This window comes from Medicago sativa, chromosome 5 (assembly GCF_051527215.1).
Source record: "Medicago sativa cultivar Bolivia chromosome 5, Bolivia_mono, whole genome shotgun sequence".
In the NCBI taxonomy this organism is placed as follows: domain Eukaryota; kingdom Viridiplantae; phylum Streptophyta; class Magnoliopsida; order Fabales; family Fabaceae; genus Medicago; species Medicago sativa.
The window spans coordinates 54,274,553-54,290,638 of record NC_140753.1 but is presented as its reverse complement, the minus strand read 5'-3'; the positions used below and the strand labels follow the sequence as shown (position 1 = coordinate 54,290,638).

At 34.4% G+C, this 16,086-nt stretch overlaps 1 protein-coding gene and 1 long non-coding RNA gene across 5 annotated transcripts; one reads left to right on the top strand and one right to left on the bottom strand.

Annotated features, from left to right (window-relative positions):
* Positions 1 to 748: 748 nt before the first annotated feature.
* Positions 749 to 6,890, bottom strand: LOC146923077 (zinc finger protein CONSTANS-LIKE 9-like). 4 transcript variants are annotated; one of them, XM_085715820.1, is made up of 5 exons: positions 5,859 to 6,890; positions 4,994 to 5,587; positions 3,760 to 3,993; positions 2,700 to 2,998; positions 749 to 1,593 (listed from the first exon to the last, which is right to left on the bottom strand). In XM_085715820.1, the coding sequence occupies exons 1-5, from the start codon at positions 5,868 to 5,870 to the stop codon at positions 1,464 to 1,466; spliced, it is 1,269 nt and encodes a 422-aa protein (XP_085571946.1). In that variant the 5' UTR covers positions 5,871 to 6,890; the 3' UTR covers positions 749 to 1,463. The 4 variants fall into 4 exon arrangements, with proteins under 4 accessions (XP_085571946.1, XP_085571948.1, XP_085571949.1 ...); XM_085715822.1 differs by having other exon boundaries at positions 6,547 to 6,890; XM_085715823.1 differs by having other exon boundaries at positions 6,783 to 6,890.
* Positions 6,891 to 13,538: 6,648 nt separating this feature from the next.
* Positions 13,539 to 14,907, top strand: LOC146923076 (uncharacterized). The gene is made up of 2 exons (XR_015010885.1): positions 13,539 to 13,730; positions 14,224 to 14,907. It is a non-coding gene; the product is annotated as an uncharacterized LOC146923076 (long non-coding RNA).
* Positions 14,908 to 16,086: the final 1,179 nt, after the last annotated feature.

Below are 16,086 nucleotides of genomic sequence, written 5' to 3'. Positions count from 1 at the left end.
GCGTTACTTAACATGCGCAAGGGTAATTTTGGCATGGCTGCAGGTAGGGATGGCAATTGGACCCAAGCCCAATGGGCACCCGCAAATAATACCCATGGCGGGCGGGTAAATACCCGCATTGTTGGGTATGGGCTTGGGCACGGGTAATTGCCCGCAAATTTGAACGGGTATGGGTGCGGGTACGGGCACTCTAGTGCCCACCCCGCCCCATGCCCGCACATTATATAGACTATACCAATAATTTTATTTATATTAAATTTAGTTAATTAATCTTAAGTCTTTGATAATTATTGTAATATGCATTGTTTTTTATATTTTAGATGCTTTTTATTTGGCTAAATAATATGATGCGTAATATTTTATATGTTGATTTAACATATTTCATATCATATTTTAATTATGTTGTGATATTTTTTGTTATTTATTATTTTTTCTTGTGAAAGTGCGGGTAATGGGTGCGGGTACGGGCACTTAGATACCCATAGGGTATGGGGACGGGCACCAAACTTATTGCCCACGAGGGTATGGGCTCGGGTATGGGGATTTTCTTAAAACGCGGGTATGGGGATGGGCACTATGGTACCCTGCCCAATGGGTACCCATTGCCATCCCTAGCTGCAGGGCGCGGGCAAAATGTGCTGGGTGGAGAGCAAAATTCAAGGCTTTAATCTCAAAATTCCTATGGGAAATAATATAGATAATAAAATTTACAATAAACAATGAATGAAGTAAAAAACACAAGACTCCATACTTTAACATACACATAAATTTCTAGAAATAGTAGCAGTTCTTTTAAAGAGGGTTTACAATTGAAGTACACAATACAAACATTGACCCAAACAATACCAACAAAGCTTCTAGCAATACATGTTCAACCTATCATCATGATAAATGGCATCCTATTCTATACATAACCTTCAAATGTACAATTTTCATCTAAGTAACTATTTAGCAATTACAACTCCATCTACATGTATGCAGGACAAAACATTATTTTCTACAACAGTGACACTTAGCATGCCATCTCTGGCAGTTCTACATACATATAGGCTTAAATTAGTGTGAAATTAACATGAATAATGCAAACCGTGAAAAATATCGTGGCCAAAGGACTGACAACGAATTGTGCATTAGACTAGAATCAAGAACCATGTTTTGCCACATAAAAGGAATCAAAATTCAAGGCACATTGCTTGAAGGGGCACCTTGTGACATGTTAGCTGACATCACGATTTGGATATCCTTCGCGGTGAAGGATGCGCGTTCCCTTCCAAGCCTATACTGCCAATTCATTGAAATATGACTTTGTTACAACCTTCTTTCTCTTGAAGAAATTATAGGCTCCTGCGTTAAGTCAGACGGTTTGTATTTGCATCAAATTTCATCCATTCTTTAGAAGAATATACTATTCTTTTTGCTGAGTGTTTCTTTCCTTTCGTAGAACATGGTTAAAAAGTGTAAACTCAGTAGCTTCTGGTTTGACTCAAAGGGTCGTAATCGTATGTTTCCCCAGCTTTGACGAACCGGCCTTTCACACGTTTTCTGACATCAGCCCTTGCCTTCCGAGAAGCATATCTTACTTTCTTATCAAACCTGAAATGGCATTCATCATAACTGATAACTCACCCATATAGCGACCAAGCTTTGAGATTATAAGTAAATCTAGCATACTATTCGCTACTTTTTCTGTCTCATATTATGTGTCTCATTTGGAATGTGCACACTTCTAAAGAAAAAGATTACTTATACCAATTTTAAATGCAAAATAGCATTTAAAGACTAAAATGTTCTTGTATTTAATTGATAAATTGCACACCATATATTTGCAACTACTTTAAAAATAAGGGTACCATTGGAGAAAGGTATTAAATATTGTACTGGTATTATAGAATGACAAATAATTTGAGACAAATATTTCAAATGAAACGCATAATATGAGACAGAGGGAGTAATAGTTATTCTTCTCAGTGGCATATATAACAACCAATACAATATTCTATCCGTCTTTGGCTGATCGCATTAGGTATAACATAATTCATAGTATCAATATGTATTCAATGAAAATAGCACAGCATGCACTCATATGCACAAATCTCCTGAATTCTGAGCAAAAACACCATCACCATTTCCACAAGTAGTATTATTTTATTTTATTTTGAGAAATTTCTTAAACCTATTCTATTTATTACTACCGCCTAATCATTTCAGTGAACTGAAAACTGTGGAATGGCGAGATAGTTCGTTCACAAAGTGTTATGGTAATGGCTGAGGGGCGTGAAGTGCCAACAAAAGCAAACTATAAATATGTGAAAGAATAAGAGATTTTTAAGGTAGTTTGGACACCTAAGAATAAGATCAATAGAGACATTAGAGAGAAGGTAGTATGATTACAAGATTAGAAGAAAACCTTAGACAACATCTGGAAAACCATTAAAATGGACCTAGCTTTAAATGTCTTTATTAAAAAACGGATTTTGATAGAGATGATCGAGTAGGAATGTGTTATTATTCATGGTGTAAAACAATGAGAATAGGTAAAACAAATTAACGACGACAACTACTAAAATTAATAATAATACATGCCAAGACCATAACAAAAACATGAGCAGATGACAGCTATTGTTACTTTTACGTCAACCACAGGTAAAATTATATCAACGCCATTGGGTATGTAAATAGTATCTATACAGTGAACTTACTTTCGATTCTTTTTCTTTTCCTTATAACGCATGACAGCATTGCTGCGAGTAGCAGATTGAATAGAATTCTCGGGGCAAGGAGGACACCAGGGAGGCTCCCCTGTGAGAAGCATTGAAGAAGTACCACACTCTTGATAGTCACCAGCACTAGTATCTTTGTTAACGCCAGAAAATGAAAGGTTTGATTGCCTTTCCGTAAAATAAATAACTGGTTCAGTTTTAGCACTTAATATTGAATCTGCAGATGCAGCATTGCTGCATTCTGGTTGGATAGCACTAACAAACCTTGCTGATGACCCCTAAAAACAGAAGTTTAGATACGATAATAAGTATAAAACGCAAGAAATACAAAACCTATAAAACTAGGACCCCAAAGGAAACTAAATGTTCTCTCTGTCAAATATGACTTTCACATTGTAAACATGCAATCACTTGAAAGTGAAACTCGTACTCACTTAAATGCATGCAGTTTATGTGAGTGAATATAACAAGTAAACCTTCAAATGAATATAAAGGACTTAAGGAATTGAAATACAATAACTTAAGTTAATATGCTCACTATCACCAGAGATCGGGAGATAACAAGAAATAGTATACACAGATGATGAACCGACTAGAAGATCAGTCTATAGCACAGATGATGAACCGACTAGAAGATCAGTCTATAGCGTAGAACTTGATTTCTCTACAATGCCCAGGTGCACAGCTCTATAGGTAATGGGATACACAGTGTTGTCAATCACAGATCGTTGAAATAGCAGTTTGTTCAAATTCCACTACGCTAAGTGCTATAGCCACTATTTGACAACACTTAATACCAAATAGCGTATAGCAGAACAATAGCAATTTTGTTCAAATTTCACTACACTATTGCACTGGTATTGGACAACTCTATGAACCAGTAGCAATTATATCAAGTTTTGCTACACTATATCACGATTGCACCAATGTTGGACAACACTGAGGACACTTTACTCAGTTATGTGACATGTAACGGATAAATCTTGAATAATAGAAAAGCCAAAATTATAGCTAACAAAGGGTGATGAGATTTGAGTACCTCAGCAGAAACAGCGCCTTGACAATTTGAATCACCAGCACTAGCAGACATGTCTTTTCTCTCAAATAAGCTATCAATACCACCATTTTCAAAAAACTCTTCAGAGTGGTTGAGAGCAAAGTCAAAAAGTTCCGTATAGTTCTCAAGTTCAAAATCCATCTCATCTATGTTGAAATCACCAAGCAACTTATCATCTTCACATAGTGCAGGAGCCTTTCTGCTGGGACATAGTAACTGTAGATTCAACATGAGAGATTAAATAAGAAAGGTAAAACCTGTGTAACTCATTTCACTAAACAAGACAAAAGAGAGAAAAATCATATAAAATGTCGTCGTTGTTAACAAGTGGCCGTCAATGCATGTAAGCTGCAAGGCTATTGTTTCTTTGCAAACATATCATTATGCCATCTACTGTCATCAAGCTGCACAGAGAAAGAGAGAAAACATAGATACCAAACCCAAGAACAATTATACATGTACATAGGTGACAAGGAGAAGAAATGCATATATTTTCGAACCACTTAACATTTCATTTCCCTATCATCAAAACCCAAAGACCACAATTTGAGATGATGTGTCAATAATACCCGTCACACACGAAAGAGAATCCTCTTGGAACATTGAAATGAAGAACTGAACAAGACCATAAATACAGTAACTAATTCAGCCTAATGACATTCATATCAATTACAAAATGGAGCATTTAAATTATTTTCAGCACAATCAGATCAAAAATAACATACTTTTTTAATCAAATTGGCTACTCTCCCAATCACATGGGCTGAAGGTACTAAGTTACTAGCATGCAAGCTCACCTGTTCCTGCTTTGAAGTTCAAGCTACTGATAAATCAGGAGGGCTGACAATTCTGTGAACAAAATACAGACACGAAACAATAAAGGGGCAAAACCAAGGCAAACCGCCAAAAGAATCATTTGACTAGAAACTACTTAGATATGTATACTGTAACCATTAAACAACTAACATACAAAAAAATAACTAATTCATCTCAAGCTTGCAATTTAATTATTGTTCAGTTGTTAGATTTTCCATCACATCTAATTAATAGCTTTGATATCATCTATAACTTAAGATAGAGGAAAAAAAACAAACCGTCAAACAAATTTTCACAAACAATTCATTCAGAGAAACTTTGTAATTTCATTGACTGCCGTTGTGCGACAAACATATTGCAGTTACAAGACTAGGATAAAAACAAAATCATGAAGCTATACCTTAGGCATAAGTTCATTGGAAGATCCGGGCGCCTGGTTCAAAATACGGGGTTTGGCACTTGACTCGGGTATTGAAGATGTGTCGACGCCAGATTTGTTTTTGCTTGGAAGATCGGCCACTTGAGCTGAACCAGACACACTCTTGCTTTCTGGAGGAACCCTGGCACTGTTGTCACTTTTCTCGTTAATGCTCATCAAACCGAGTTTATGTTCACATGCTTCACCCGTAGAAGGGATGTCTGAGAAAAAGGGCCATATTGAAGAAAGCTCGGAAGCCGAAGGACAGCCAGAGAAGCAATTGATTGATTGCCTCTTGTGTGTTGAAGAGGATGGATTGGTACCATGAGCTGACCAATCACAGTTCTGACAAAGTGAAACTTTCTCTTCAACACACCTCACATATGCAGGTTGTAAATTACACCTCTCGCATACAAGTGTTCTTGAATGACGCTTAGAAAGTTCGTTAGCAGAATGAACATTTCGATCACACGACAAACATAAGGAAGCAGCATCAGAGCGGCAGTACACCAAAGACCTCTGGTCTCCGCAAAAATCGCATAAAGAACCCATCTTTAAACCACACTTCGCTTGCTCCTTTAATTAAATAACAATTCCATGATTAGTAATGACTAACACAGAAAAAAGATCATTTTTATCCTAAAAAAAAAATATTGAAGCTGAACTATGTGGTGAACTTTAAAAGTTGTGAAACCATGTGATAAAGGAAGCACAATTTAGTTCTGAAAATTCAACTTCTGCCAAGGGAGAATAATAAGTTAACAAGCATGATATGAATATATACTTAGAAATAACTGATATACGCATGTGGTTACATTCAATCCCTTCCATTTTCTCAAATTATTACCAGTGTCGACATGTCAGTGTCAGTGACGTCGCTCGTGTATGTGTCAATGCTTCATAGTGACTATAGACGCTATGTTGCCTGAACTAGTAATTTATGGAACTGGGATCATCAGCATGGAAACAGGAAACCAATATCAAACAATAACATTAAAGAGACATCTCTAAAAAAAGGGTTCAAAGCAAAAATGAACTTTTATGCATCTCTAGGTATGTTATTGAGAATTAAAGGAAAAATTAAATAGAACGCTATACAATACAACTCCAATAGCATATGATTCTTTCTAAAGAAGAATGATAAATTAGTACATGTTTGGATTGACGATGACTTTACCATAATCACTTTATGCCACAGTAATTTTGTCAAACTCACAATCAATCCAAACATGCACTAATTAAGACAGCATCAGCTAATAGTATTCTCATGTAAGAAACATGAATTATATTTTGAAAATCAAATTAATTTCATACAACTAATTAATCATTTTCAGGAAAATAAACGAGAGACTTTTTTTCCCCAAATAAAAATGCATTTCCATCATTATAGTAGCAAAAAGTCCACCACCAAATAAAAATATAACCACAATTTCATTACAACATCAACAAACATCTATCATCAAACAAATCAAAAATAACAGATCAGTTCTTTCTCAACAGACAAAAAAAGTCAGAAAGGTTAATAGAACAATTACCCTTTATGGAACTTTTCCTTATCTTAAGAATCTTCATGACAAAAAAACATAAACTTCAAAAACAATAAATAAATAAGAACACGTGTGTATTTGTACGAAAAATGAAACAGAGAGTGTACAAGATCTATAAGGAAAAGGGTGTTATTGCTTTTTTAAGAAATTTTTTAAATTATATATATTTTTTATTACAGAAACTGAAAGTATAAGAATTAAGAAAAACCCTAGAGAAGAAACACTGACCCTATTGTTCTTCTTCTATCTTTCTCTCTCTTCTGCTGTGTTTATGTTGAGATGGATTGGATAGAAATAGTTAGATTATAGATTAGATATGGGAGGGTTGGTGTAGGTGTGAGATGAGAAGAATAATGCAAATTATGGAGTTTGTTGTTTGATGTGTATGTGTTGGTAATGTGACATGTCACATAATGTAAGTAAATTTGATAAAAAGTGCAACCAAAATAGTTAATGAGTGGGGCCATGTCTTTTTCTTGCTGAACTTTTTGCTTTTTTTTGGTCCATCACATAACAAAAGCATTAAAATCACGGTTATATGTTACAATTATTTAACTAACTAATTGTTGTTTAATTATTTCGTCTTTCACTATGTATTATTGACCAACATGAGGTAATTCTGGTTTGGTTACTATCAATTTTTTTTTAGGGAAAATAACTTATATCATTTCATTAAAAATCAGATCAATAATATATGTTGTAATATCATCAAAGACCTGGAAGCTAGTACTAGATGTGATTGCCTTAGCTAAAGTATGCGCAACCTCATTTGCTTGCCTCCTAATAAACTCGACATGAGAATTTGTTAAATAAGTGTTACAGAAATGGATACTACTGTCCATGATAGAACCAAACTCGGTGACATCTCCACGACCTTTGTTGAAATAATCAACTACTCTTTTTGAGTCAACCTCGAAATCAACATTTGTGAGTTGAAGTTCATGTATCCACCGAATCGCATGATGTAATCCCAGGGCCTAAACCGGAGTAAACCACATTGTTTTTGAGCGAACATGATTTCCATCTGAGTCTCGGATGCACATTCCCAATCCTACCTTATTTGTGGTATTTGGAAAGGAGGCATCGAATTGCATTTATATCTGCCACTTCTCAGTTTCCTCCATCTAAAGTTTGCATCCTCGTTGTGGTGGGAAGAACTTGGATAGGAAGATATATTTTCCTGCCTAGTAGGAACTTGCTTACGATTAGCATTTCTTCAACCTTCTAGAAGGTGTTTTGCTCTTTCCAGGATTGTAACAGTCGAATCTGACACCTGTCGCCATAATTTGAGATTTCTAGCTTTCCAAATACTCCACATTATGGTGACGATGGTCTCAATTTGAGTTGTAGACAACCTTTGCAACAAGTTGAAGATTATATCAAGAGCATTATCAAACTGATTCAGGGACGGAGAAATCAAATGTCAAATATTGGATGTCCGCCAGATATCAACTGTTGTTGGGCAATGAAAAAGAATATGGTAGCTATCTTTGTGGGGGTCTTCACACCTGACACACTCTGAAGGACAGTTGACACCCCTGCTTCGCAGCTTCACCCGTGTTGGAAAACAGTCTCTACAAATTCTCCACACCAAATTCTTGACTTTGGGGGGTACTTTCAGTCTCCAGATACCACTCCAATACCCAGGTTTGCGCAAGATCATTGTTTATGACCTCTTCGATGCAAATGCGATAGGCACTTCTTACTGAATAATGCCCGTTTTTCTCCGCCTTCCAGATCAACTTGTCCATCTGGACCTGATGATGTAGAGGAGTATTTAAAATATTTTGGGCCGTATCATTTGCAAATAACTGACGGACCAACTGCTCATTCCAGGCTTTAACCTCTTGATCAATTAGATGTCCCACAGAATAAGGTTGAAGAGCCAACATGTCGGCACCAACAGGGGGAATGCTGGATCCTACCCCAATCCATGGTTCACTAATAATAGGAATATTGAAACCAGTGCCAATTTACCATCGAGCCCCTTGTCGAACCACCACTTTGGCGCTGAGAATACTTCGCCAAACAAAACTTGGATTATATCCCAACTTAGCATCTAGGTAACGACTATTCGGGTAGTATCTAGCTTTAAAAATTCTTGAGACAAGGCTTTCCGAGTTGGTTTGCAGTTGCCACGCTTGTTTTCCAAGCATTGCAACATTAAATGCTGCCAAATCTTAAATTTATAAATACATACTAAAAAATATACATAGAACAATATTTTCAATAATAATAATAATAAAATTATTTTTTCTTCTTCTTTTTTTTTTCTTTCATTTATGTGTCTAAATTATATAAAGGTTTAAATGAAGTTTTTGTCTCTCTATTATGTAAATCCGCAGTTTTACCCCTAAGACCATCCACAATGGTGTGTGTTTCACCTATTTAGCACCTCATTGTGGAGTATAACCTATAGGTGCTTATGGAGAAGGGTGGCTATGGAAGCACCCTTTCTCTCTCCATTTTTCATGGGTCTCATTTAATAAATCTTAGTAAAATGAATAAATTTTGTTAAAAAGGTTATGATATAAAGTTATTGGTCGAGCCTATTTAATAATTTATTTTGAGGTGCTAGGTTGGAGAAAATTGATATTTATTAAATATTTCCGTAAAATTAATGATGTGGACATAGGGGACCCACTTAAACACCCAATATGGGGTGCTCTGTTGTGGATGTGGCATAATAATGTGTCAAGTAGATGTGGCATTATAATACTGACTTGCAATTGGTGTTTAGTTGAGTGCCAAATATAAAGCTTAGGTGGTATTAAAAGTTATTTTTTAAAAATATCAAATTTAAGAGTTGCACTCAAGCCCTTTGCTATATCGAAAATAACCTTTTCTATAGAAAATCCTTTTAATTTTTGAAATTAAATCTGAATCATTAAACATCAAACATGAGAGAACAAATGACAGTTAAATGATAAAGAAAAACAGGTCGTGTATTTTAATGGTGGATAAAGTATAAACTCAAAAAACAAAGATGATTAGAGAATATGAAAATTATAAAGTTACAATAAGCTTTTTTTGGTAGTGAAAGTTACAATAAGCTAAGGGTGAGATGTCTTCAATTTCATTCCCAAAGTAGCACCAAGTTATCGTTGGCTAATAAATGCATGAAAATCACTAGAATGTTGAAAGTATAAACTCCAAAAAAAAAATCAAATAGTGGCTTCCTCGGAGGGAGTGGATTATTTGATTTAGTGAAATCAATTAAATTGATTTGTGTCGATCATAGAACCTAAAAACCTTTTATTTAAAAGGCAATTGAGTTCAAGTGGTTAATGACTTTCATCAAAGGATAAATTGTTCATGAGAATCTGAATTAAGAGTTGATGGTTCTCAATTTCTCCTTGATCATAATCAACGTCGGCTTGTTGTTCTTTTTGTATTCACTAAACTTATGTTTAGATATGGCCTTGTTCAGGTCCTCAGCCACAACCTAGATGGCATACAACGTCTTGTTGTGTGTTGATTGCACCATCTAGTTTAGATTGACATAGTGAGCCCGGAGAGTATCTCTACCGCGGCCCTGAGGTGGGTGTCAAATGTTCACAGTAGTGAACTTAGGGTTAGACCTAGTAGGCAGGTGTCAGGTACTAAGCCTTTGATGTATAGTGTGTTGGGAGATAAAGATTAAATAGATAAAGGTTAGCTAAAGGCCTTTATGAATAGGAGAGGATTCAGGTTTCTCTTCATAATGGCTCGGTAGTTATGTCATATTATTTCGAGCAGCTACTTGCTCTTCAAGTTTTGCTTAGAGTGGGTGAAATCTTAGCCTACATGGTACATGGTTCACGCGTTCAGGTCACGACCTTCCTCACTCTCATGTTGGGGCCCTTTATAGCAGCGGATGCATAGGTCAAGCCATGCATCTGGTACACAGCCCCTAAGCACAAAGCCTAAATTGGTGAAGTGCTTGAAGAGTCTTTTCAAGTTTCGGCCAAGCTGTCCATCAAATCCACAACCCCCAATCACAAAGCCTAAAAGGGTGAAGTGCTTAAATAACATGAAAAATGCTCTTCTCCTGTCACATTTTGCTCATTCCCAACTGCACTTCTGAAAATGCCCCCAGCGTGAGTTAAGTTACACGTGTGTATAACCCAGTGTGAGTTAACTCACGTTGCTTGAGTTAAGTCACGCTGAACATAGCGTGAGTTAACCCACGCTGCGTGTCCTTTTAAAGGTCAGACAGTAGCTCATTTCCTCATTTCTCATTTCAAATCTCCAAAAACTCTCTCAAATCAACTAAGTCCCTAATTTCTTCAAGTTCAAATCCAACAACATTTCAATAACAAGTAAGTTTTCATAATCAAACATCATTAACCTTTTATGTTTATATGTTAGATTTTTCCTCTTAAATTAGATTTTTTTAGTTTTAGGGTTTGTTTAAATTTTTATTTTTTTGGCGAGAAATGATACAATATTTACATATAAATGACTTATATTGCTTAATTGTTTAGATATTTGCATGTTTATGTTGTAGTTATGAGTTTTAGGGTTTATGTATAATTTGCATTCCAAGTGTTTGATGAAATGTTTGAATGAGTTTTTCTTTGATTGTTTAATTTTTTTTATGGTATAGATCTGAAACAATAGCTTATTTGTTCAGTGTTTGCATACGCTTCAACGGGGGAAATCCTCAGTTGTTCAAGGTTCGGTACATTAATGTCACATTAAAAGGTCTCAAGGATCAACTGAATGAAATCAACCAAGGACTCAACCCCGGAGACACAAGGATGGTGGAATACGTTTGGTTTGAACATCCATCGTTCGACGAGGAGAGAATAACGTTCAGTCGTCCGGAGTTAACGAACGACGATGATGTGAGGAGCATGTTCTCAATTTTTTGTTAGCACATCATGTCCCCGTGGATTGATATGTTTGTCACGTTGCTGAGATCGCCTGAAGATATTCTCAGTGTCAGGAGTATGATTCTGCCAGAACCACTGTCTCTTTAAAAATATAGGCAAAGCATATTTTGGATTATATAATCCGAAAAACCTAAAAATTAGTTTCGGATTCTAAAATCCGAACAAAGGGTATTTTTGGGAAAAAAATAGGACGCGTAAGAAACTTCTAGGGTGGTAAAAGTAATAGACTACTCATTATCCATGCAATGTAATATTTGATCATTAGAGGACTACCATCACTTGAGATGCAAGCCTCCTTCCATTGGGCCAATTTTGCGTTCACTTCTACTTGGACCCCAGTGTTGTAACTTCCAACTCAATATTCCAACCTTCATCCAGATTTTCAACAAATCATACAACTTGTCAAGAACCAATCACTTACCAACAAAAAAGTTATCAAAGCACAAGCATAACAATAGTTTTTTAGTGAGAGAAACTCCAACTTCTCTCTAAGTTTTCCTTCTCTTTCACTTATTGAGGAGGGGTGGTTTTAGGTCATTTTTTGACCTAAAATCACCCCTCTGCATCTTTTTTTTTCCCCCTTTCTTTCGATCTAAATAAGTGATTTTCACAAATATCAAGCGTTTTCTTTTGTGTTTTTTCGTGATTTTGTCGTCTGAGTGCGACCTTGTGTTGTTCGTCGTCTTGTGCGGCGTTGTTTGATTTGGCATCTTGTTGCGGTGTTCGTTGGTTCATATTGAAAGATCAGCTTCAGTCAATCACAGATTCAATCAATGATTTGGACGTCAACGTTGCAGATCCAGAAGCAAGATTATTCTGGTGATTTAGATTTTATCATATTATTTGTAGGCATTTTGCTGTTGTATGCTATTAATTTGGGTGTTGTGAGTTTGTTCGCAGATTCATCCTTTACGTTTTTAGCGATCTTGATTCTGATGTATTTTATCGATTTGAATGAATGAATATCGTTTTGTTTTTGTCAAAAAAAAAAAACAAAAAAGTTTCTAACACTTGAATAAATGTAAAAAATTAAACAAAACAATAAAAGACTGATTAATCTAAGTTAAAGAAAAATAGGCATTCCATACACTAAAGGATCGTATTATGTAACCAAAAAAAATAAAGGATCGTATTAAATTGGAGATAAATAAAGGTAATAAACAACATTTATGTGGCTTATTAGAGAGTTATAACTTCAATTAAGATAAGATTGTTATTTTAAACTCTTAGGTCTTAGCTTTTGTAAAAAAAAAAAAAAAAGACTCTTAGGCCGAGATTCAATGGTAAACTTTCTAGAAAGGGGTACTTGTTCCTCAAAGTGCTCAATTGTACTAAGCCAGATTGTTGAGAACACTATATACTCTACTTCTATTGAATTTCTTGAAGAGGCATGGAGAATACTTAGTCAGGTTATTTAGAAGACTAGACTTTATATTTTTCTAATGGTTGCAACTTGAGGTCAGAGAACAATATTCATCATTGTTATTGTAAAATAATAGATTAAGTCATTTAAGTGAACAAAGATAAATCTCTCTTTAAGAGAGGACTAAAGGTAGCAACTAGTTTGAGTTTTTTTGAACTAATCTAAATTAAGTTGTGTGATTTTGTCTCTCTCCGCCTATTTATTGCTCACAAAAACGTTCAAATTGTAAAGTCTGACAAAACGCAATTCAAACTCTCTGCACTTTTCATGTGCTTTCTTACATCTTTGATAAAGGGTTGTAAATATGACAACAATTTGAACACATCTGTCTTGTACCTTCAATTGTCATATTTGATATATACATTAAATGTTTAAAAAAAACAATTTGATACGCGTTAACTTTCATCTTACAATGCTTACGATTTAGGCACAAATTAATGTATGTATTATCATCTCATTGGTTCATTACCGTACTTTGTTATCATTCCATTTTTATTATAAAAACAAACTTTATTATTCGATAATATTATATTTTTGTGCTGGGTTTTCCCCTATCTATCAAGAAAGGTTATAAAAGAAATAAAGTATAATGAAAGGTTGGTAAATATTATTCATGTTAGATCTTCCATATATTGATCTCGACGGACAAACACAACACATGGTTATATGTAAAAGACTTTTTATAACGATATTAATTTTATAAAGGAGATCTTGCATCTCTTTAAGTGCTAAAAAAAATCTTTATAAATTGATACAAAAATTTAATGTTTGTCAAAAGAAAATGAGAAACAATATGTTTGAAATTCTCAAATTTGTTTATGTTATGATCTTCTTTATTTCTTTGTTTTGTTTTTTAAATGGTGTAATTGCCGGTAAACCCCTTCTCTCATCCTTTTCAAATAACTTTCTTTATTATACCAGGGACGGATTTGGCCAGGGCATGGTGTGGCAAGTGCCACACCAATTTTTTTTTTTATACTTTTTTTTTTGAAGGATTTTATACTTTTTTTATTAGTTTACTTTATAGTTTTACTCATATATTAATACAAACATCTTTTATGTTTATAAATGTGTCTATATTTTTACTCATATATTAATACATGAATCTATTTTTTTTATAATTTATACGCAATTGCGACTTGCTTCCAAAAAAAGAACACAACACGCTCAACCGTCCCTATGCACGAGTATTCTGCTAGAGCATTTGATTGATTTCGTGTAACGTCTTTATTAAATTTAGTATTATTTAATTATTTGACAGAATTTTTTTGCCCCACTAATATTGTGAGTCCAGACCCGCCCCTGATTATACACTTCTTTTATCATATTTTGTTGACATTCCTATCATTATGTTTTACATTACAGGAGACTATTATTCTTGTCATTACGATAAACAGTGTGATGAAGATTGTCCCTTTCCTTTCAAAGGTTATTGTGTTGAGCAACATTGTTTATGCAAAAGATGGTTACAATAAGTTTGTAATTATAGCTCCTAATAAGCCTATAATTTCAACTTAAACATCTTAATGGTGTGAAACTTATGATACATTCACATTTTAATTTATATTGCTTTGATATTCCAAATATTTTGCGGGTCTCTAAAGCATATACATTATATTATATTTCAACTTAAACATCTTAATGGTGTAAAACTTATGATACATTCACATTTCAATTTATATTGCTTTGATATTCCAAATCTTTTGAGGGACTCTAAAGAATATACATTATATTATTCATGTTGTTTCACGTGTGTTTACTTTTAGTTATGCCTATCTATGTCAACAAATATGATAGAGACCTGCAAAGGTCAAATGAGAAGGAAAATGAGAATAACTTAAGTCATAATTTTAGGGTCAATTTGGCTCAATGATGGAGGAGAAGAGAGATATTTGAATAGAGAGGAGAGAAGGGGAGAAACTTAAATTACATACGTATTTTGGTTCAATTGAGAAAAGGGGAGGAGAAATATTTTAATTACTTATATTTTTGGTTCATAGGAGGAGGAGAAATATTTTAAAACTAATTTTCATTTTTATCATTTCATAATTATAACCTCACATAATACATAAACATAAATATATGGTAACTTTCCTTAAAAAAAAAAAAAACATGTTAACTTAATTATCTCTGATAAAGCATTGGAATAACATAATAATACGCAGAGCATAAGAGTTGCAATATAGCTCATCGACGCAAATAAAATCATCAATTACGATCTTGATATTCCATTAATCCACTAAAACTTATATAATTAAACTATATACAATTGACCATTTAGGACCAATTCGTAGTAATCTTCATTTGCCGTTGCTCTGTGTAGTCGTTCATCAACAACTCTATTAGTGGCTAAACTTTTGAACAATGTGAATTATAGCCTTCAAAATTAATATCAAGCAACCTAGCCTCCTGGAGAACTTTTTTGAATCCGTTCATTAGCCATTGAAGTCTCTTGGTCCTGCCTTTCTCTACATGTGCATAATGTCATTAAAATCATCTATCATGCACCACAATAATGTAGTGTTTCACGACATATGCTTAATAAAATTCCAAGAGTCCCTTCGTTGTTTGTCTTTTAGGAACCCATAGTAAACTATGGGTTGCCACTTCCCTCGTAAATTATCATCAACCTCAACACTAATATGGTTTTAAGAAAAATTTAACGCCGAACAATTAAAAGAATGACGTCAAAATAAAGCAAGACCACCACTTATAACTTGTCTACGTACAACCAAGCAATTATCAAAACCAAGCAAATAACGAAACTCCTCAATTTTATTTTTTGCGACTAATTTCACACTTAGAAAGAGGGCGATTGATTTATCATATCGAATTAGAAATTTTAAATTTAGAACTGTGCTTGGCTTTTCCAAGCCTCGATAGTTCTAGCTAATCAGACTCATTTTTAGACAGTTATTGTTGTCATCACCATCCCTATTCACACACATCATATTCAGACAAACAAAGCGACCAAGATGGAATAAACCACACAATGTCGATGGAATAAACCAAACTATTCGAAAACCAAACTCTCATAAGGATCAACAAGAATGTCACTCAAAGTTGGAGAAACATCCTTAAAATCCTAGTAGAAGAAAACCTTATTTCCCTAAAGCCGATAACTCTCCTCAGTCTTTTAACAAATCAAACACACCTTTAGATAATGCTCCCTCTCTCTCATGTTAATTGTTACTTTAACATTTTTTTTTTATATCTCAAAATAAATGT